This window comes from Protomyctophum parallelum (assembly GCF_964188405.1).
Source record: "Protomyctophum parallelum genome assembly, chromosome: 5".
Taxonomy (NCBI): domain Eukaryota; kingdom Metazoa; phylum Chordata; class Actinopteri; order Myctophiformes; family Myctophidae; genus Protomyctophum; species Protomyctophum parallelum.
Window position 1 is genome coordinate 6,638,446 of NC_139702.1, and position 24,232 is coordinate 6,662,677.

At 43.5% G+C, this 24,232-nt stretch overlaps 1 protein-coding gene across 12 annotated transcripts in view; it reads left to right on the forward strand.

Moving 5' to 3' along the window:
* pnpla6 (patatin-like phospholipase domain containing 6) overlaps positions 1-21,492 on the forward strand; it is a 47,783-nt gene extending 26,291 nt beyond the window's left edge. For 7 of the 12 annotated variants that reach the window (XM_083764662.1, XM_083764669.1, XM_083764665.1 and 4 more), the window contains 16 exons: positions 622-697; positions 2,071-2,220; positions 3,467-3,530; positions 3,734-3,902; positions 4,464-4,646; positions 4,948-5,066; positions 5,709-5,865; positions 6,013-6,129; positions 6,681-6,750; positions 9,898-10,014; positions 12,643-12,759; positions 14,480-14,628; positions 16,312-16,464; positions 17,278-17,394; positions 17,535-17,780; positions 18,778-21,492. In XM_083764662.1, the coding sequence (XP_083620788.1) occupies positions 622-697; positions 2,071-2,220; positions 3,467-3,530; positions 3,734-3,902; positions 4,464-4,646; positions 4,948-5,066; positions 5,709-5,865; positions 6,013-6,129; positions 6,681-6,750; positions 9,898-10,014; positions 12,643-12,759; positions 14,480-14,628; positions 16,312-16,464; positions 17,278-17,394; positions 17,535-17,780; positions 18,778-18,852 (2,079 nt within the window). In that variant the 3' untranslated portion in view covers positions 18,853-21,492. The remainder of the gene's footprint in view (positions 1-621; positions 698-2,070; positions 2,221-3,466; positions 3,531-3,733; positions 3,903-4,463; positions 4,647-4,947; positions 5,067-5,708; positions 5,866-6,012; positions 6,130-6,680; positions 6,751-9,897; positions 10,015-12,642; positions 12,760-14,479; positions 14,629-16,311; positions 16,465-17,277; positions 17,395-17,534; positions 17,781-18,777) is intronic. The other 5 variants (XM_083764671.1, XM_083764673.1, XM_083764663.1 and 2 more) reach the window with 2 other exon arrangements.
* The last annotated feature ends 2,740 nt before the right edge of the window (positions 21,493-24,232 follow it).

The window sequence follows — 24,232 nt, forward strand, 5'->3', positions numbered from 1 at the left end:
ACCGATTGTATCGGTTGTAAATATCACTTTTTCGTTTTATTTTTTCTTTCCTACATTAAAAAAATATATATATATATATTATTAAAAAAATATATATGTAAAAAATATAATGGCCCAGGCCGTGGCGTAACGGTCTGGGCACCTGACTGGTAATCCAGTCGCAGTGTGCCGCGGGTTCGACTCCCGGACCCGACACGGCCTTTACTGCATGTCATCCCCCCATCTCTCTCCCGTTTCCTGTCAGCCTACTGTCTGTCCCTTCAAAAAATCAATAAAAGGCGTAAGCCGCAAAAAAATATCTTAAAAAAAAAAATATATATATATATATATAATAATATATGTAAAAAAAAGAAAACGTAAGCTATTAAATCTAAAACTAAACTAAACAAAAAACAGGCGAGGCGCCAGCGCGCGTCGGACGCCGCCGGTGTGCGATAGGTTCATTGAAAATATTGGAGGGGGCTGTTTTGACACGCGGCGGTCTAAGACGGTGTGTGATGGGCTTAATTTGTCTTTTGGGTCTCGACTCTGGAGCTAAAAAGTGTGGGAGACCATTGGTTCCAGATTGTGCTCCGTGTTGAGAGGTGCTATAGTTTGAATGATGCTGATCTCGTTCTTCAGGTTGTGACCCGGTTGATCCATTTGCTGGGCCAGAAGATCCTGGGGAACCTGCAACAGGGCCGTGGGCCTTTCTCAGGTGAAATGATTTTGTCATGATTGCAGATCCTGACAGTTTTCTGAAAAAGCTATGTTTCTATGTCGGTCATTCTTCAATTTTTGAAAAAGATCTGCTATTTTTCAATAGCTAAATTATAACAATGTTTAAAACACCAAAAGGGGTTCCCGTCCAAAATGGGTTAATGCACCATGTCTCTGTCTGTCTGTATGTACGGCTGTAATGCACGTAACTCGAGAACCGTTAGCCCCTCCGACTTCACTTTCGACACACGCGTTCCACACCACCACAGGAAGTGCAGTGTCCGGTGTTGAGTCGGTCGGACCCACGGTTGTCCAGAATCGCCACAAAAGGCCTCTGCCCGGGTACTCTGGACAGGGCCCGCCCATCCTACATATATGGAGCTGGCCTGTTCTGACATCACAACACTCCATATTTGGGCATGCCTGACACAGAACTCCATATAGGAATAAAGAGAGACAGAGAGACAGATACAGAAATCTCCATACTGTATATGGACATAAAAGGGACACAGACGGATGGGTGGAACGGGTATTCCATATATGGAGCTGGCCTGTTCCGACATCTGCATAGACTCCATATTTGGGCATGCCTGACAAAGAACTCCATATATGGGCATAAAAGGGACACAGACATGATAATTGGTCATGTATTTCCAACTTGCATCGTTCCAAGTAGTTTGCCAGTAAACTAGCACACTATGACAAATAATAATAACCACCCAGTGCAGTGTTTTCAGTGAGTTTCATGCAGGTGCTAATGTATTGTGAACCTAAACTGTTGCCATGGATATTGCTTTGAAGTTTGCTTGTGTTAGCAATATTCTGCTGACAATATACACTCACAAAGTTTGATTTGTGAGTGACTGACGGCTATATTTAACCAGCAAACAAATATTATGCCCCCCTCGTCCCCTTCTATTTGGAGAGCTATGGGTAGGACTGCAACATGATAGGATACAGTACACAAACCAATAATATAACTTAAAAAGCAATAAATGCCAGAGTTCTTGTGGTGGGTTGTCCTTTTTCATTAGCCCAAGCCCAGGTGTACTCACTCATTTCTGAACCCCTCAATTGCACTGCCTATAAATGTTAGCGTTACCGTCGCCATCTTATCCCATTGCTGCTAAAAAGGTGATTACGTTCTAATTGCTAATAGCTATATGGCATTTAAACTTCATTAGTATTTCAACTTATTATTACAAAGCAAATCAGTTTGTAGCTGCAACAAAAGATACAAAGCTACAAATAAGTTGAACTGGCTTCAACTTCAGATGCAAAGCGACAAATAATATGAATCTTTATATCAAGTTTGCATCTGCCTGTGAGAACGCATGCCATGTTAATTCACACACCTCTCCTGTCGTCCAGCTTCCACCTTGGGTCTGTCCACTGTGACAACCAGCCCTGATGTCACCAACCCCGCCAGTAACCTGTCCACCGTGGCTGTCCTGCCTGTCTGTGATGACGTGCCTATCAACGCTTTCAATCTGGAGCTCAGCCATGCCCTCAGTGCCATTGGTATGTCTATTTGACTAGCAGTCACACTCAGCAGCAGGGACATGTTTGCTTGATTACTGTATGCATTTATTTGACAGTATAGCATTTTACAGTATTATCCAAATCCTGCTTTACGTTCACCTGACGGTGGAGGAAACCATGCAAAGCACCAGTCTGCTCATCAGGAGCAGTTAGGAGTTCATTAGCCTGAGCTAACGTGTTAGGTTTCTGGTCTAGAGGGGCGGGTCGCGGCTCAGATTTGCGCACGCCCTGATTGGATCTCATCGATCTGTCCGTCACCCCCGGCCCCTCTTCTCCCCCCTAGTGCAGCGCTACGTCACATCATTTGGAGCGACGCCCACCCGGAAGGGTTGACTCACACTTTTAGACCAGAGTGGCCAATGCGTTCCTCCAGGCTTTCAATTTTTGCCCCAACAAAAATGAAAGCCTGGTACCGAGGCTAGGAGTTCATTGTCTTACTCAAAGACACTTGGACACGTAGCTAGGAGGAGCACAGGATCGAACCGGGAACCTTCTGATTCCAAGTCGACCGCTCAAGTTGATGATGAGCAAAGTGGCTATGCACTGTCCAATAAAAATAGGCACCACATTTGGCGCCACAGTGCCGTCTGGTGGAGGGCTCAGAGCCCTACACATGTATTTTCAACATGAGCACCATTAGTTTGCAAGCCGTTTTGGCCGGAAACTGAGAGTCAGGAAGTAAAAACATTTAATCCACCCAAAACATAGTTTTTGTAAACTAGGATTAGAGAAAGGAGCCGCAAATCAAGCTTGTTTTTGGTCTAAAAAGAAGAATCCGAGATATTGGCGTTCTAAGAATTCTAATTTTTTCTCACTGCACCGGAACCGGAGTGTTATGAGCGCATACAGGACACAATTGATCACCGTAATCAATTGATATTAAAAAGTGTGAAAAGGCAATCTCTGCGATAAATGAGTTAATATAATGTATTATTGGAACATAATGGAGAGAAATGTAATCTAAATTTGGGATTTGTTGCCTGAAATGTAATTTTGTCCTAATAAATGTACAGGTATATTGTCACAAATTAATATTGTATCAGACGTGTGCAGCACCCTTTTTATTATTGTCTAATGCGTTAACTACTTAAACTATTTCTGTTGTGTAAAAGGACAAGCTCATAAATGCTTTGCCTATAATGACATTCCAAAACATGGACGCCAGGGTTAATGTGGTCCATGTTTTTCCCGGTGATTGATGTTTCTTTGTCTGTTCAAACTTCAGGGCCAACGTTGCTGCTAACGAGTGAGATAATCCGAGAGCGACTGGGCGCGTCGGCGTTGGACAGGTCAGTCAGACGACATGAACCAAAACATAACTCAGTCCTGTCGAACCACAGCCAATGCAGGCGTCCTGAACCTGAACCCCTTCATGTGATGCAACCTTTCTCCAGTAGTTGCCCTCGTCACTGTCTCTGTTTCTCTGCATTTCATCACCGACACATCTTTTGAATTATTCAAACCCTCCTCCTCCTCTGTCTCCATCCGGTAGTATCCATGAATACCGGCTGTCTGGCTGGCTGGCCCAGCAGGAAGACATCAACAGAATCGTCCTTTACCAGACAGACAACACCATGACGCCCTGGACCCAGCGCTGCATCCGACAGGCCGACTGCATCCTGATAGTGGGCCTCGGGGACCAGGAGCCTGCCCCGGGACAGGTGAGGGCCATTTCTAGAGAGGTGGTGACGGGTATAATACAGATAACAATTGAATGAAAACGAATTATTATGAACACATCCACAGAACTATTAAAATGGTGTAATAAAACTATCACTTTTCACAGAAATCCTAGCAATATGAACACTTTTATTTAACCCATTTAGGCCTGAGGACAATTCTTTAAAAAAATCTTCTAAATCCTAAAAGTGTTCTGAAAAACCTATGTTTCTATGTCGGTGTTACTCAACCTCTTTCATGTCAAGGACCCCCAGAAGCAAAGATTTGAGTTAAAAACGTTCACCACATTTGCACGATAAAAAAAAAAAAACAGCAGACCTACAAGTTCATAGGAGTGCCACGCTATGAGCTTGTAGATCTGCTATTTTTCAATAGCTAAAGTATAACATAATGCTATAAACACTATTCCCAGAAATCCTAGTAATATGAACACTTTTATTTAAGCAACGAAGACCTTCTTCAGGCTTCAACTTGACTGGTCCTCTCAGCTTCCTTTCTCTGTGTGTTTTTCCACCTGTTTTTCCACCTATCACGGCGTCTAGCTGGAACAGATGCTGGAGAACACGGCGGTCCGGGCTCTGAAGCAGCTGGTGCTGCTGCACAGAGAGGACGGCCCCGGGCCCTCCAGGACGGTGGAGTGGCTCAACATGCGCAGCTGGTGCTCCGGACACCTGCACCTCAAGTGTCCCCGCAGGGTCTTCTCCAGACGCGGCCCCAGCAAGCTGGTAGGAGGAGTGGACCCAAAGGCTCAAACGCCTGCCGAGCACTAATGTGTCATGAATGATGCACTGCTTTTTATAGTATGTTTGTGATTAGGAAGTAGGAACATTTGAGCTAATTCTAATGTTCACTGTCTTTCTATGAAATGGTACAGATAGTTTTCACGGTTTGTCCTAGCCTTATTGGTCCTATAGGTGGTTATAGTCTTATAGTTAGTGGGTGGTTATGATTTGATGTGATTTAACTTAATTTGATACTTAATATGATCTTACTTTTTTTTGTGTGTGTATGCGTGTGCGTATGCAGAGGGAGGTGTATGAGAAGGTGTTTGAGAAGACGGCAGACAGACACAGTGATTTCTCTCGGCTGGCCCGGGTGTTGACAGGAAACAGCATTGCCCTGGTGTTGGGTGGAGGAGGAGCGAGGTGAGTGCGTCCTACACTACCAAAGATGGCACTTCTGTAATGGAGAAGACAGATGGCCCTTGTAAAGCCATATTAAATTCAGCTCATGCCTAGTCACATCACGTCATTAATATACTTCTGGGATATTTTTCTGTTTTCCCATGTGGCCTCGGTTCCATTTGGGTGTGACATACAGTAAACTGACTTCCACAATGTATTTCATTCTAATTGGAATATCCCACCCACCCCAGCCTATCTTGAATAACCCATTTTGGGCGGGAACCCCTTTTGGTGTTGTAAGCATTATGTTATACTTTAGCTATTGAAAAATAGCAGATCTACAAGCTCGTAGCGTGGCACTCGGTGCCGCGCTACGAGCTTGGTCCTAATAATGGCATGGTGTCCCTGTGCAGTCAGTACTTGGAGGCAAATCCGTGTGTAACTCCATCCACATTTGTTTGAAAACTCCATAATTATTAAAGTTCTTTCTCAAGTAGTGACCCATAACAATTGGACCCACTGGAGGACCCACTGTTTGGGAAACTGTGTCTTAGAGGGCAACAACTTTACTCGTATAAATTGGGGCCTTTACTCCTCTGAATTGGGGTTGGGGTACGTCACACGTCAAAGTGTTTTACGTGGTGGTTCTTCTAATCCTTGCAGAGGATGCTCCCATGTGGGTGTTATCAAGGCCATGGAGGAGGCAGGGATCCCCATAGACATCGTCGGCGGCACCTCTATCGGCTCGTTCATCGGAGCGCTGTACGCTGAGGAGAGGAGCGCCGTGCGAACCAAACAGAGAGCCAGAGAGTGGTCCAAGGTGCTCCATTCAGTCCCTCAATATTATGTCTAAGATTCTAATATTGCACTGCCAAAGTGGAAATTTATTGATTCATGGCGGCAGGAAAGAAACCTGCGGCCAGCGAAAGCGGAAATGCAAACAATTATAGTCTCTTTTATTTCATAGGCAATGAACTCTGTGTTCAAGACGGTACTGGACCTGACCTATCCCATCACATCCATGTTCTCTGGCTCTGCCTTCAACACCAGCATCTACAAAGTGTTCCAGGACAAGCAGGCTGAGGTGAGTGGTCACGACTCACTGGTCGTGTTACAATGGCACGCCATTACAGGCTGCCTGAATGGATGGATCTATAGCCCCATTCACACCGAACAGCGTGACGCAAAAGACTAGCTCTGAATGTCAATACAATGTCTATAGAGGCGAGCATTTCACATTTTTCCTTTTTAGTGTCAATGTGTCATGCTTTTTTGCATTCCAATGTGAACACAGCTTAAATTGTTATGCAACCAGAAGTGACAGTTTATTTTTGAGTGGTGCAACCACTCCAAGGAACAGCAATGTCAGTGTTCACCTACCTATGTGTTCGTTCACCTACCTGCCTACCTATGTGGCCATGAGCACCAGTATATGACTATGAGTACCAGTAGGGGCGCTGTTGTGCCAGAAACAGAGAGAGAGAGAGAGATAGTATTAGTGCTGCACTGTTGCCTGCTAATGAGAGAGAGCGAGAGAGAGAGGAGAGGAGTATGTAGTTAACTAGAGTACTTTCTAGACTAGACATGGGCAAGAAACAATACATATAGCAAGCTAAACTGGTGTGTGTTTTACAGGATCTGTGGCTGCCATACTTTAATGTGACCACTGACATCACTGCCTCCTCCATGCGTGTTCATCAGGATGGTGAGTGACAGCTGAGTTCACAGCTCTGGCTCTCTGCCCCTATGACTATCATTTTTTTTTATCCATTTCTTATTTTATTTTAAAGGTTAGGATAGATGCATGTAGGCCAAGGCCATTTGTTTGTTTGTCAGGTCAGTCCAAAGCTGTTAGACACAGGGACCATAGTTATGTAGGCCAAATAATGTGTTCTCTACATTTGACACCAGCCACAGCTTAAGCAACTCAACCTGTCCAGCATGACAGTGAACTAATGTGTGAAAATGGCATGGGCATTATGTTTGTTCCAAAAATATGGCCACTGGAAGCCTCCTCTAAACAGACTACAGTACCTGTATGCATAGATGAGTGTCTGGGCTGTATGCTCTCATGTTTACATTATGAAGTAAAATAGGAAAGTACTGTAGAAAGTAAGTAAAATACTTTACCTTACCATGCTAGTGTCCTGATGAATTGTCACCATAATATGTTTCTGGAATGTTTTGACTGATAGAATAAAATGCACTGTTCTAAACTTTACCTAAAATAGTACTATATTGGGATGACTCTGATCAACTAATAGTTGATTGAAGGCCATTCACCCCCAAATTCAATGCACAGTATGTTCTCAGTTCAGCATTTGAGAAATCCACAAACTTGCCAAAAACCCAGCGGTGCTGAATTTGACTTATATTATAGTGTAGATGCAATTGCTGCATTGATTGTAAACTACAATTCTTTCATGCTTTTCATATCAGTTGCTGAATTTGGGGGGTTATGGATTTACTGGCCTGGGTCTTTCCAAGAAATGCTTGTGATTGCATCTTGGCATGTATCTACTAATTGCTGGAGCAAAGCTCCCCTTAATTCAATCTTCCTATCCATGTATCATGTCTTCCTCTAAAAAACCTAGTCTTTCTTTTTCCTCATTCCTCAGTCTTTCATTCCTTCCTTCCATCCATCTAATTGAAGTAACATGATAAACATGTAGTACTCCATTCTTCATAATCATATACCATCCATTTTATGTCAACATGTCTTAAGAACTTCCCCGAACACAATGTAGTTGCTGTCCTAATGTTGGTTCCCTCGTGCGTGTGTGTGTATATATATATATATATATATATATATATATATATATATATATCCGCAGAGCTGTACGTCTGTCCATAGGCTACGCTGTAACTGGTTTAGATGCAGATTCCCTAGACCTCGCCTAGCAAATGTCCATGTCAACATTTAGGATCCAGAACACTTGCCCCCCTGGCTTTTTTTCCCTCCTTGCTCCTCCTTAATGCCACCCTGTCCCCTTCACCCCTCTCCCCCACTTCCTTTGCTCCTTGTACCGTAGTCTTTCTGACATGCTCTCTTCATGCAATTCTAGAATGACGCTGCTCCATTTTGACCACGTTGTCTTTAGCCACTTGTTTTCTTGGGTTTAATGCGTCCACACATGCGTTTGTTTCGACTCGATGGAATTGTTAGTTATATAGCGATAGATACGGACGTGAACCATAGCATCCCTTTTCTGGGCTTGTCACATACGTAAGAACATTTGTTTGAAAATGATTCATCACAACATATTGCAATGTGGCAACACCCTATTGTCACCCATTTTTGCAGTTATATGGCATAACCCATCAGTTGCTTTTTATGAAACTACTGTAGAATGGTAGAGGGTCATGACAACAGGGAAAGAGAGACATCTTACAGCGGGGGCGGGGGCCGGGGGGCTTTATAGACATTTATCAAAATCATGAATTCTGAACATGCCCCCATTTGACCTACAGTTATGACATATTTTACACATGCCTCCCTTCATGAGGAACACGTTACATTTTCTATGCTTTTCAGCACACACGGGCAGATTACTGGACCATGAACACAAAATGAGGTGCTAGAGAGCTCATTAAACAGCACTTAACACAATACACACTCCTCCTAGGATGTTTGAGAAATTTCCCCCAAAACATACACACAGAATGTATGCAACAATATCTAAAATCCCAGCGAAAGAAAAGGTTTCCATGGGCCAATGGATATTGTAGGAGGCATTTGGAGTTTGTATTTCACAAAAGGGCAAATAGCTCACAAATGCCACAGAGCTTTGTATGCTTATCAGCAGACATGAGCAGATGCTGGTCCTCCATTATTGGACCATGAAAACATGACCACTGGAGGAATAATGAAGCCCAATGTGAACACATGCTGTTGCTATGGCATCTTGAACTCACTGCTTTTCCCACAGTATTTCTACTTGTAGATACATTTATTTTAGTAATTTTTGTGCAGTACTCAAGGCTGCTACATAAGCATAGGCATCTACAAAGCTTATGAACTCTTGATTTATGCATCAACACAATCTTTTGCTTAGATCCCCTATTTTTCCCTCCTTTTTCTCTGGAGACATTTGCAGGTCAATTATATAAAAATGAAGGTGTCTCACTCTTTCTCCCTCTCTCTATCCTCTCCTCTTTGGCTTGTTGGAGACTTCCATTAACAATGCTAATTCTAATTCTAACACTTAACATGAAATACCAGACAGGCTTGACATACAGTAGTTGCTCTCATCTGAGACATAGTTTATTATTATAGTGTTTTGTTTTTATGTTATCTATTTATTTTTTATCCAAGATCAATATGTGAATGGTATTCAAATAATTATTAAAAAGGTTTATTTTGACAAAATTAGGCAATAACTGTACTAAGCCTGTGCAGCCAATAAGGCTGCTATGTGGAATGTGTTCGTTTTATTTGTCACGTTTGGGTTTGTGTTTTTGCACAGCCACTGTTACCATCCCTTGTCCTGCTCTTTGCAGTGTTGCTCACTTTCTCTATTTTGCCAGCCTTCCCTTGCTGTCTTTTTCCTTCCTTCTCCTTCTGGCTCATTCTATCTCTCTATCTCTCTCTCTCTCTCTGGCTCATTCTCTATCTCTCTGTCTCTCTGTGTCTCTCTCTCTGTCTCTCTCTCTGTCTCTGTCTCTGTCTCTCTGTCTCTCTGTCTCTCTCTGTCTCTCTCTCTCTCTCTCTCTCTCTCTCTCTCTCTCTCTCTCTCTCTCTCTCTCTCTCTCTCTCTCTCTCTCTCTCTCTCTCTCTCTCTCTCTCTCGTCCGTGACGTGAACTCCACCCATGTTTGATGTGTTCCTCCTTCTCATCTTCATTTCCTGACAGGCTGCGTCTGGCGCTATGTTAGAGCCAGTGCCTCCTACACCCCCTATTTACCCCCCCTCTGCGATCCCAAGGATGGCCACTTGCTTGTGGATGGTTGCTATGTTAACAATGTCCCAGGTCAGACTTCAAGTCCCACCCACCAAAACTCTTCCTTTCTCTAAAACACAAATCGACCACTCAGGCTACCCTCCTCGTCCTCTCCATGAGTAGGGCTGGGCAATATAGCTATATTAAATTGATATTGTGATACGAGACTAAATATTCTCTGGGATTTTGGATATTGTCATAGCGTGATATCGTATAAGTGTTGTCTTTCAGTGCATTACAGTAAAGTGATGCAAGTTCCTGAACTTACCTGACAACGTTCTACAATTTGCTAGCTGTTGTATTTTCCTTTACCCTCTTAGCTATATGGCATTACTAAGATTTTAGGAAAGCACCAATGGCCATCCCCACAATATCATCACTATATTGCTATTGATGTATTTGGTCAATCTTTTTGGATTGTGTTCATTAGATTTTGCCCATATCGCCCAGCCCTACCCCTGAGTTCCCCACTCACTCCTTAACCCGACCCACCCTGACCAGTTGGACATTGGGGACCCATGGTTTGGAAGGAAAAACTAAAAGTGTTGAGTGTTGCAATGATCAGTAGGGATATTGTTACACTCCAATTGGCTTTACTGTACCACACACATTAACCACATCAAACCTAGCGTCCCTATTCTGGGTATAATCATAATAGGCGAAACAATCGACAAACATCCGGTGAAAATGGCAGATCTACAAGCACATGATGCATTGTGAGCTTGCCCATCGGCTGTTTTCAGCTAAGAGATCAGTGTAGGGGGTAAAAAAAGCAGAGTGCCAAAGACAGACCCCTGGCGGACCCTGGTCAACAAACTATATAGGGTATAAGTGGTGAATTGGCTTCCCCCTGTGGCCCTGCCCCACAATACGACTTCTTCTTGGAGGTTTTGCATCATACGGTATCCATGGGTCAGAGAGAGAGAGAGAGAGAGAGAGAGAGAGGTGCATTGTAGTCCTCCTTGTGACTGTCGTGCTTTGCTGCCATTCTCCTCAAGCCTGATTTACACTTCATCGTACGATGGTGGCGTAGTGTGCCGTTGAATAGCCGATCTACAAGCTCACAACACGTGGCGCACGTGACGCGTTGTGAGCTTGTAGGTTGGCTGTTTTCAGCACGAGACGACGGTGTCGTGCCGCGGAGCATAAATAAGGCGTCATGCTGTTTCCTCTGTGATGTTCTGCACTCGGCCCGGTAAGCGCTTGTGTCTCATTTCAGTAAGCTTTCACAGAGCTTTGAAGTTCCTTCCCCACACTTTTTTGCATCTCCCTTTTGAATCCCAGGCATCCAGCGTTCCCAGAATGTCTCTAAAGCAGTATTGAAAAATCGGTATCACCCCGGCTAGCCTGCTAGAAATCAATGAGCCGGTTGTCTCGCCGATGAATGTCTTTCTTAGTCGTTTAGTTCAGAGGCGGTACAGCCAATTTATGAGCCTCGGTGGGGTGTGTTAGACGAGGCCATCATCACTGCATGCGTTCGTTTCTCTTGTGGAATCATGAAAGGTGTCTTTGATGTGGATCCGGCGATGGCTTGTTTCCTGTCCTTGCCTAGTCTGAGGAGATCTTGGTCACGTCACGCGTCACATCAAATGTTTGCTCCTACAGTGTGTGAATACCACCTGTCCTTTCCCCTGGCTTTGCTTGCCTTCATGTGCATGTCAATACTGCAATATGTGCCCATCCATATACTGTATTTCTCTTCTAAATACTGTATATATTGATGGCGTGTTGTGATGTTCCTCGTTTTCTTATTTTTTCTTTTTTACTTTGGGAATAAGTGTTCTGGACCTTACTGTTGATCCCACATAAACACACACACACGCGCACACACACACACCATCGATTGAATTCCTCTACACGCATTGTTGGCTCTGAAATACAAGGTCCCTTTGATAAAAGTCAGCCCTTTGTGGACAAAATTCAGATATGTTGGCAGTTCAGTGACTCCTGCAAAAGCCTCCTCCGTTACCTGGCCCGTGAGAGAGGGATTCCGCTTCACAATCCAAATTCCTCCACCCTGCACTTCTCAAAAGTCCACTGTGGTGCTCCTTTTATCCTTCCAACCCATGCGGGCTGCTCCTGACTGCCCCCTGCTGACAATGAGCTGTATGGCGGCACGGGACAGCCCTAATTCACCCCCTGATGTTCACTGTGTGTGTGAGCCATGTCCAGACGGTGTCGCAACATCTCATTCTGCTCCTGCTCTGCCTTGACTTTGTAATGGTTACTGTAGCTGCACCTTTTTAATACACAATTAGTAACAATACGTTAAATTCTACCTGGCCTACCTCCCATGGGAGCAGAAGCCATGATGTTGGGACACGGTTTGGAAATCAAAAGAACTCTCTGGTGCTCTGCGGTGGTCGCCCATATGCTGTCTGTTAAGTTTGTTCCTTGACCTCGCACGCAGCCCCCCTGCTGCTGCCGCTCTGGGTACGTAGTGAGGTTTTGAGCGACACACCGCAGAGCCTAGAGGAGAACAGAATCACAATCCCAGCCTCCACTAGGTTAGGGCTACTGTACCTCCCAGTGCTCCCAAGTGACGCTGCGTGGAGCTGGCATCTGTGTTCTGTGTGAGCACTAACCTTTGGGCAACATTATTGAGAATATTATCCCTCCTCCTCCTCCTCCTCCTCCCCTCCCTTCCTGGTGTGCCAGGCTCATTGTGGCGCTATGTGCGGGCGAGCATGACCCTCTCGGGTTACCTACCGCCACTCTGTGACCCCAAAGATGGCAACTTGCTAATGGATGGTGGATACATCAACAACCTGCCAGGCAAGTAGAGGTGGTGAACTCCCCCATCCCACCCCCTCTCCAACACACACAGAGCCCCTCCCTGCAGCGCCAAGCCTTAACCCCCTCCACAAAGAAGAAGAGGAGGGGTAAAGGGGCGAGGGAGTGGGATGCTCTTTGGTGGTTCCATAAAGGGGTGTGATGTTTAGAGGTTGGGTAAGTATAGTATATGTGTTAAGTCTAGCAGTGTGGCTTGTGTAGAAGGGTAGTCTCCGAGTGGTGTGTTGCCTTTCCCCCCCCATCTCAACACTACATTTGTCAGATCGTTTTGGGAACATCGGCTCACAAGAAGATATGACTCTGGCTAAATATAGAGCCAAATTCAATCTGAGAAGTGTTAGTATATTTGACCACAGCCGTTCATTTTCCTGTTTTGATGGATGGGGAAACGGCAGCACTTGTTTAGTGTTGTATTTGGTGGTGGCTTCATATTATAACCTGCCTGCATATTATTGCATTAACCACATTCACATGGTGGCCCTTTTGCTTTGACTTCATTCATACTCTGAAGTAAGAGCAAAGCGGCCACCATGTGAATGTGGTCAATATTGTCTACCAGTTTCCAAAACAGAATTGAGGAAGGCGGTGTTTCCGTCCATCAGTCCATCAAGCAGCCTAGTGTCTGATTGGTGCAGTTTTAAAATGTGAGAGGAATCGTCATTGGAAAAGAAAAGAAAAAAAAGGTTGTCTTTTTTTTTTAAAGCTTGATTAAAAGTGTGAATTTGTTTTGATGTAAAACCTTCTTTTTTTTTTTACCTGCAAGACACTGGTTTGCTTTGAGATGTCTTCCCGTTTGGTTGAAATGGGGAAAAGTGTACTGTTTCTCATGCCGTGGTTTGTGGTGTAACCAAAGGAAGCTGTATTGTTTTCTCCATTGCAATCAGGGGAAGAATGACTGTATTTGGATGGGGGCCGTTCTCCTCTGCTGACCATTAAATGCATCTTGATACTTCCCCCAAAGGCATTTGTAAAAAGCATCAGGCCAAATGTATAGGCCTTCAAGTTCCAATAATGTCTGTGATACTAGAAATGTATCATACTCGGCTTTCATGATGGTTTGAAGATCAAAACATCCTCTGAATGTATTACTGTGTGATATGAACTAGTCTAGTAGGCTCCCTGTATATCACAAAGCCCTGACTGAGTGTCACGAAAGCCCATTTGATTAGTTGACATCCATAGTTTGTGATCTATCATTGGCCTCAGATCAAAGCCTTGGGCTAGTGGGATGTCTTCTTGTGTCAGGTGAATTGGTTCAGAGTTCAGACCCAAACCACAGAAACATCCAGCACACCAAGTGCCATTTTAACCACTTTAATCCTGGCCTCCCTATTTTGGGCGTGTCATTACAGACAAAAAAAATCATTATTCTTTTTAGCTATTTGTCGTACAATGAAGTATATAGGGCTTAAGTGATTGACAACAGCAAGTTGAACACAAAGTTTGTGCTCACCTGCTTTCACTGTTGGCTAGAAACGGCTATGTTTAAAAATGTAATTGGCCACAAATTCCCAACAAATGAGGCAAACCGTTTCTGTGGTGCAGGTCTATCTCAGAATTTGATTTTCAAGATGATCCTGAAATATATATATATATATATTATTATTTTTTCCTCACACAATTATAATAATACATCATTGTTTTTCCCCACTATTCTTGTTGTGGGGTTTTGCGTGCATGCATTTTTGTTCAACTCCTACAGCGGACATAGCCAGGAACATGGGTGCCAAAACGGTCATCGCCATTGATGTGGGCAGCCAGGACGAGACAGACCTCTGCAACTATGGCGACTCCCTGTCCGGTTGGTGGTTGTTGTGGAAACGCATCAACCCGTGGGCAGAGAAAGTAAAGGTACAGTATGTGGCTAGACAGCACAATATGCCGTTTGTGTACGTGTGTGACACTGCTGTATTTGGAAAAGGTTTTGCTCTGCCTATCTCCAAAACTAGTTTTGGAGATAGGCTTACTTGACACAGGTTGTGACTGTGAGTTCATAAGTGATAAATGAGTGATAGAAACGAGTTATCTTTTTGCAGCGGTGCGTTTGGTGTTTGTTAGATGTTCTCTGTTTACCTAAATTCTGGATGGGTCATCATACGTGTCTATTCATAGATCCTAGGATACAAAATGGGGGAATAGATTGAGCAATGATAAGTGGTACTTGTAAAGCTCCTTTAGGGATGTGTACTTTTTAACCACCTCAGGGGACATTTGGAGAAAGGGACATTAAGGCCTTGAAACAAACCGTGGGTTAGAGGTTATATAGAGATGGTATATAGTATAGTTTGTATCTCACAGGGATTTAGGCTTGTGATTGAGATATTGAGATTGGGATCTGACTAATGCATACGTTCTGTGACGTGACCAGGTGACTAATGCATACGTTCTGTGATGTGACCAGGTGATCTGACTAATGCATACGTTCTGTGACGTGACCAGGTGATCTGACTAATGCATACGTTCTGTGACGTGACCAGGTGATCTGACTAATGCATACGTTCTGTGACGTGACCAGGTGACTAATGCATACGTTCTGTGACGTGACCAGGTGATCTGACTAATGCATACGTTCTGTGACGTGACCAGGTGACTAATGCATACGTTCTGTGACGTGACCAGGTGATCTGACTAATGCATACGTTCTGTGACGTGACCAGGTGATCTGACTAATGCATACGTTCTGTGACGTGACCAGGTGATCTGACTAATGCATACGTTCTGTGACGTGACCAGGTGACTAATGCATACGTTCTGTGACGTGACCAGGTGATCTGACTAATGCATACGTTCTGTGACCTGACCAGGTGATCTGACTAATGCATACGTTCTGTGACGTGACCAGGTGACTAATGCATACGTTCTGTGACGTGACCAGGTGATCTGACTAATGCATACGTTCTGTGACGTGACCAGGTGATCTGACTAATGCATACGTTCTGTGACGTGACCAGGTGACTAATGCATACGTTCTGTGACGTGACCAGGTGATCTGACTAATGCATACGTTCTGTGACCTGACCAGGTGATCTGACTAATGCATACGTTCTGTGACGTGACCAGGTGACTAATGCATACGTTCTGTGACGTGACCAGGTGATCTGACTAATGCATACGTTCTGTAACGTGACCAGGTGACTAATGCATACGTTCTGTGACGTGACCAGGTGATCTGACTAATGCATGCGTTCTGTAACGTGACCAGGTGACTAATGCATACGTTCTGTGACGTGACCAGGTGATCTGACTAATGCATACGTTCTGTGACGTGACCAGGTGATCTGACTAATGCATACGTTCTGTGACGTGACCAGGTGATCTGACTAATGCATACGTTCTGTGACGTGACCAGGTGACTAATGCATACGTTCTGTGACGTGACCAGGTGATCTGACTAATGCATACGTTCTGTGACGTGACCAGGTGATCTGACTAATGCATACGTTCTGTGACATGACCAGGTGATCTGACTAATGCATACGTTCTGTGACGTGACCAGGTGATCTGACTAATGCATACGTTCTCTGACGTGACCAGGTGCCAGACATGGCAGAGATCCAGTCTCGGCTGGCCTACGTGTCGTGCGTGCGTCAGCTGGAGTTGGTGAAGAAGAGTGCATATTGTGAGTACATCAGACCGCCCATCGATCGCTTCAAGACCATGGACTTCGGCAAGTTTGACGAGATCTATGTGAGTTTTATCTCAATGTTGACGGCATGTCTTTGGCCTGCTATAGTTTTTTTTTGGGTTGTTCTACTAAATTAGTATCGGATGCATTCTTGGAATTGGCTTTAGATATCAATATTAGCGTACACAAGATGGCCTGTCAGTTTGAGTGTATTCTATGTCATCACACACAGACACTGGCTTAGCCTCTTTCAGAGCAAGACCGTAAAGAACGTATGGTCTCCCTATAAGACCAATAGACACACAGAAGAAGGCCAACTGACTGACTCTTAAACATTAACTTAATATCGTTTTAACTTGAACACAAGAACTGCATAAGGAAGTGCTGAACGAATCTCTCCCCACTCACCTCGATTAAAGACCCAGAGAATCCTCTAGGTCACATGACAAGTGGAGCAACCTTTTAACCCCTTAAGGCCCCTTAAATGTCTTCTAAAACCAAACGGTGTCCTGAAAAATGTGTGTTGCTATATCATTGGTTGAAAAACCTTTTCATGTCAAGGACCCCCTAAATTATATGTATTTGGCCACTGACTCGCATCACAAAATATTTAGTTCCAAGGACACGCCAGAAGCAAATATTTGTCCGGCAAGATTTGAATTTAAAACAAAGATTTGCAATGCGATCTTTCAAAAAAATAGCAGATCTACAAGCTCGTAGAGCGGCACGAAGTGACGTACTACGAGCTTGTATATCTGCTATTTTTGAATGGCCATTGTATAAAATAATACGTAGGCAGACGATGACAAACAAAAAATATCAGCATTTTTATCACATTATTTGTTGATGGTTTGATTAAACCTTTTGTCTGTCAGGATGTGGGTTACCAGCATGGTAAGCTGCTGTTTACTGGCTGGGCCCGAGGTGACATCATCGATAACATGCTGAAAGATCACCGCTCAGCTGACTATAATAACAGCAAGAGGAATGACGTAAGTTCATCACAAACACACACACACACAACTTGAAGTTGGTGATCTGGGTTTTAGTCTAGGGTTCTTCTGTTGCACTCATTGTTGGTCATTTGTCTGTAAATTACACCAACACGTTTTGTTTCTTGCTCATCTTTCAGACCTGTACATGTCCAAGTGCTGACTTCACTGACCTGGCTGAAATAGTGTCCAGGATAGAGCCAGTCACAAGCTTTGTAACGGCAGAAGGTGAGGCACAAGGAGAGGAGTCTGACTGTCTGACGGAGTACGAGGAGGACGGGATGGACACGGTGAGAGAGGAGGACGGTGAGGAAGAGGACGACGATGGAGAGGACCTTGAGGACCAGTCCCCTGTAGAATGGGGCCAAAATGGTGTCTTCCAGACGGTGAGCACAAGCACACGAACATGAAATGACCACGTAAAGTACTAATTAGGGCTACGGAAAGAAGTAGTGGTGTAATGACATACAGTCGTCGTATCGTTGGAAGTCAAAATCAATACATTGATTCAACTGCATCGATATGAAATGAAAACTTATCGCATCGTTCGCTTTGTATCCATCGAATATCGGTTTGTAATGCAAAAGATCGATTGTATCGATACTAGCAAGAACTTGTGTGTAATATTTTACAATGTTAAGACTGCCTCCCCCTGGCCAGCCGGGGCGCCTGATGGAGGGGAAAGGAACTGGTTGGAATAACGTGTTCCTTCCATACGCTACGTCCACTCAGGCATGAAGGAAGCATGAGTTCAAGTCCGTTGCTCTCCCCTTGTCCCCCATATATGGGGACTAGGTTGGTGGAGGGTGTGTAGAGCCCAGGATCACATTAGATGATTGACACAGGGGTGAGAAATGGGTTACAAAATCGTGGGATAAAAAATATTAAAAAAAAAGACAAGAGGAGTTTTACTTTTCCATTTCATATCGCTACACTTGATCTGTGTGTATTCTCTGTGTTCATTTTAAGGTGCAAGTTTATCCATGTGTTAAAACTTTAAATATATTTTTTATTTGCCAGAGAATCATGGTGTTTACTTATTCATATCCATACAATCCGGCATTATCCGGCATTTTTGGTGCTAAATTGTTGCTGTGTTGAATTTAAACCATTGGATTGTATCGTATCACCATAAATTAACGAATATCGTCGACATATTGTATCATCAACCATGTATTGTTTTGGTCGTTCTGTTTTTCAAAGGAACCGTTGGCAGTTTACTTACTATTATAGATGTGCTTAGTTCTAATGTAGGATGCAAGCTACTTTTTCTAACAAATCGAGGAAATTCTCACATGCATACAAATGACAAATTCTGTATGGAAATGAGAGCGCACACACACAGTATGTAGGTGAGGATTCATATTTGTGTGATTCCTGTAGGATGAAGAGAAGTCTGTGCGCCAACGGAGAAGCACCACAGGGGGTGAAAGCTGCTCTGAGGTCTCTGACTGCTGACAGAGGGAGACCGAGGAGGAGTAAGACGGAACAGGTTTGGCACCTCTGCAGCCAAACTCCTAAAGCCTCTTTGTCTCAAAGGAATCGCCCTTGATCCTTCCGATGATGAACACCAAAAGCTTTATCTTTTGAAGCTTTACCTTTTTGAGCGCACATCAAGCTGGCTTCCTCCTGACTAATACAGTACATTGACTTTTACCCTCAGCCATCTGACTTCCATAGTCAAAACAATGAGGTGTGTTACCCGACGCCTGATTTGTACTTAGTTGCACGCCAGTTGTCGTGCACCGAAAATGGCCGATCTACTAGCTCACAACGTGTCGTACTGCGAGTCATTGCAAGCTTGTAGATCAGCTATTTGTGGTAAGCGACACGCCACGCAACCACGTATGACTCAGGTACAATAGAGCCTGTGTTTGGAGGTGGGCTATTACTCCTTCTCTCATGACTTCTACACAAGACTACCCCATAGCCAATAAACTCTGCCTGAGCTGTGTACAAAAACGAAAGGGAATCTTTTAAGATATCAACACAAAGAAATGTAAGATTGGTTCGAGACTCGGGTTCACTCGGTAGTCTGTTATTTCCCCAATGAACACGGAAGACAGCCTGCATGTCCTGATCTGTCTGACTGTTTGAATGTATGTATGGCTCTAGGTTTTGTCTAATGTCTGTGTTGAACTGTTATTTATGAAAGGTTTTCCATGGTCCGTGTGTGACTGTGTGTGTGTGTGTGTGTGTTTGGGGCAAGAGAAGGAGGTAGCAGACGTACTATATTTAGTATTCATGAGAACTAGAAATTGTTTAGCCGGCATGGAGTGAGCTTGTAGAGCAGCTGCCAATTTCGAAAACATTTTTGAATGATTTTGAAACTTTTTTTTCCCTTCTTTTTTTTAAGGTTGGCTTGGATAAAAATCCATGTCCTGTAGAGTGACTTAGATGTAGGCACATACGAACAACGGGGAAGAAGAGCTATAGATGGAATATTTGATGATTGACTGAGTGTGGCTTGTGAAAGTTGGGGAAAGTCTTGTTTAAAAAAAAAAAAACATTTTTATTTTTGCTTGAGATCCAAGCAGGTGAAGATGATGCCTTTTCAACCTGAGTTTGAGCCACACACGTTAAACAATGCAACCCCACCGGATCGGAGTGGACCACTGCATATTAATCAATATTGGATTGGGCCCGTTATGGTCACCACGTCCACCTGTACATCATCGCTGTTGCTCAGAAACCTCTTATCTCCATATTCTCTAACGTCTCGTGTTTTTTCATAAATTAATGCTTGATCTCACCCGACAGCGTCACACAAAAGCATCAACAGTAGCAGATCTGCAAGCTCCTCGCACCGCGCTTCGAGCTTGTTGCTCTGCACCTTTTTTCTATTTCTAAATTTAACCCATTCTGACCGGGCACCCATTTTGGTGTTGGCATCATGTTATGCTTTAGCTATTGAAAAATAGCAGATCTACAAGCTCATATCGCGCCACCGAGTGGCGCGATACGAGCTTGTAGGTCTGCTATTTTTGAATAATCGAAGAACGACTGACATTTTTTAAATCTGATCTCAGGTCAGAATGGGTTAATCAGACCAGTGTGTGTCCAGTGGAAACCTCGTATGAATCTGATCTCAGGTCAGAATGGGTTCAATCCTGAAAAGTAACAGTTTTGGCTTTCCACCTGACAGAGATGATGTCCAAAACATCAAACTTGATCTACTGTACCTGCTCGATCCCATCCTTAAACAGAGAGCAGTCACAGCCGGACATCAAATTCCTTGAAAGCGGAATAGGATTATATAAAACCCAGAAGTCTTCCACTGTGTTAAACTTGGAGATATGGCTTGCCAGGTTAAAGCCCACTGACAAACATAACCATAACCTAACCTGCTGGCCTCCTTAGGTTTTTCAAAATTAGAAAATGGACGATCTAATATAAGCTCACAACGCAGTGCATCGCGATGTGTTGTAAACTTGTATATTGGCTATTTTTTTCACTACATTTGTGCGACCACAGTCCTACAACAAAGTATAAAATGGGGCAATTATTTATGAAAGGTACAATGAATGGCTGTACTGTATATCGCGATACAAGGTTTCTTCCTGATGGTGGTGATCTAGAACTTGTGTAGAATTCTTAACATAACTACAGTACCATAACACAATGTTAATACTAGCATACAGTATGTATATTTGTTGATTTTGTTGAGTTATTTGTTAATTATTTGTTGCACAAATGGTAGGGAGCGTACAGTTGTGTTTCCTACTAAAAACCATTCACCTGGTCTGGATTGTTGCCAGTTTTACTTTTCGTTTTTTATTTATTGATGTAACTACTGCCTTTTTTTTTTTTTTTTTAAGATGGCTACTTTTTTTTAACACTGGGGGGGGAAAGATCCAAGTGACCATTTGAATATGCATAACGAACTAGAATCATTCTCCTATTTAATTAGCCTTGCTTTAGCTATTTTGCACTGAAAAGAGTATTTAAAATAATTCCTTGCTTGAATAATGGAATGTTTTGGTTTATTTAGTGTCCGCCTTGCGATGCCAATGATTACACAAGATGTAATGTTCAACTTCAGACTTCAGAAAACTAGCAATTTAACATGCACACTGAATAAATATAAATTATAATGTATGCTTTTTTTGTTTAGCCTTCTTTGATGATTTTCATAATTCTATGCTGCAGCATCAAGTGCATCTATCTCGCAAAGCATGGGCGTCATGAGCCTAGACTCACCCTTTTGAAAAATAAAGGTATATTGAAAATGTATGTAGTATTCAGTGGAAAGTTTGGTGGGGGACATATTTGTATTTGAAGTTCTTGCAGTTATCCAGCAGATGGTGGTGTTAGTCTCATTACCTACTATATCTACTAGAGTCTCTAGTACTTAGAGTATTGATTGATTGATGTATTAACAGTTTGCAGAATTACAGTACATTTCAAGTACAACTCAATCATAGAGTATTAAAAGGATAGAAACTGGCGCGAAGCTCCGCCCCCTCCGCTATACATGTCAGTGGAAGTTGCTCAGTGGCGTTTTGAAGCACCCGGACGGAAGGCTGCCGGAAGTACCGTCTATTTCCGCATTTTTTCGCTGATTCAGCATTTGGACACCAAATTTTGGTGTCCGGAAGTCCGGAAATGCGGAAGTGCAGCTGGGCTTTAACATTGGGCGCTCGGTTGCACGGGGTTTCCTCGTCAAGAATCCACAGGTCCGCCTGCAGTCCTTCCTCTTACCACTAGGGCCCAGCGCTTCAACATTGGAGTGCATAGCTGGCCCCTTGAACTCAATACAAAAACTTAACAGTGAGTCGACGACGCCATAAAGCATTACACTTGTTTACGATAGGGCCCACCATTTTCAATTCATCAAAACATTTAGAGACGTACGAATATACACAACTATATAGTCAAAAAGAAATCATCATGGGAGGTAAAAAGGGAAAAGAAACATACAGTGAGGGGAAACAGGGGTGGGTGGGCGATTCAGATTTTACGCGGGCCAGTTTCGAATTGCAGCCGTCCGTAGGTGCCCTTTGAGAGCAGTTTTGAAGGAGTCAAGGGATTTGCATGTCTTAATGACTGTTTGTAGGGCGTTCCACATTTTGGTGGCATAGGAGCGAAATTAATTTAATCCCTTGTTTGTGCCGAATCTGGGTTGCACATGGTTTGTTGAACTCCCTCTTGTTGAACATACAGTAGAAGCTGTAGATGGAGAGTCTAGACTCTTGAGTCCAGATTCCAACCCCATGGTTAGTTGATGGCTGCTGTCTGTCTATCTATCTTCCCTGTCTTCTATTGTGTACAGATTTGATCTAACCGTAGTGTATCCTAACTACCGTAGGATGATTTCGCACTAGCTAGCAGTTGGTGCTTATTGTCAAATTACACCAGTCAAATCTCCAAAACATGTTGAAGGTAGTCGGATGTAACGTTTGCCTGACTCAATCTGCATATAGATTAGGTTTATAAAGCATTTATTTTTGTTGTTTTTTTCTGTTTTTTAATTGCTTAATTAACTGTCCTAACAGTTAATTAAGCAATAGCTCACACCATAGGCTATTGTTATTATCACCTATGGAGCAACATTGTTTGGCCCATCATGAAGTGGAGCAGCTGCAGGTTAAATCTGAACGGACAGTTGTTTTTTTGAGGGGCTGGTGCCCCTCAAAAAAGAGAAAACATTGTTTAATGTTTGTGTTTGCACCGTTTGTTTTACATCGCCTAATAAACATGAGTTAGACTTTAATATATTAGCGCCCCTCACTCCACACGGGTGTGATTATTTTTTTTAAATAATCATGCACTCAAAAGACCACTCCCAATCTGGGCTTGAAGAGATGCATGGGTAAAGAAAGTGAAAAAGTAATGTCCTCCCGGCCCCCCAAATGTGTGACAAAAACAAACAAACAAAAACATATTCAGCTTTCAAAGCTCTGTGTTTTACTGAGGAGGTCCAGACAGCCGTACAATATTAAAGGTTAAACTAGAAAAAGTGCCCTTCTGGGCACAGGTCTCCACCAGGTTATCCACAGATCCGTGCAGTTAGAGGTAAAAACACTTTTCGGCCAGTTATAGCGCCACCTTGAGGTTGAGTTGAAATTGTTCATGTGGCATTTTGTCCTCTGCCTAGTGGGAATGTGGGTGCACAATTTCACGGAAATCACGCGATGTGTTCATGATTTGCAGCATTTTGTTTGAAACTGAGCACTCCTGTGAACTTTGGAAGCCAATCTTAACCAATCAGGATGGAGTGTGAGAAATCTGAAAGACCGGTTTGGTTGAATGGCTCTAGAGAGACTGTGTACCAATTTGCGTGATGTTTGGACAAAATCTGTAGGTGTGCTGTGCAAAAACTTGTTTTGCACAAAGCGGCCTCCTGGTGGCGCTATAACAGGCCGTTCTGGAAGGTTTGGGGCAGAGGTTCATCGTTGGCATCCAGGGAGTGTGTGTGCAAAATTTGGCATCGACCGGGTTAACGGTGGCCGAGATTAGCTGCTAACGGACACACACACACACACACACACACACACACGGACGGACGGACGGACGGAGTGCAAAACATACTCTCTCCCCATGCCTTCGGCCTGGTGGAGACAATCAAGACCAATACCATGACAAAATAATCCATTTTCTCAAAAGGGAAAAACTGTATGAAATGACTTTTTTAGTAGCAACAGCAGTTGTATGGAGAATGACAATTAAACCAAACGATAGCAATTAACTGTTAAAAAATCCTGACCAGGGGGTTCCGGTCTAGCTTTCACCGAGGAAGGTCATGCGGTCCTGAGCTCCGACGGTTTGCCTCACAGTTACCTCACAATTTGTTTATTTTTTCCTTAATAACCTCAGTTAACGAAACAAAAGGTTTAAC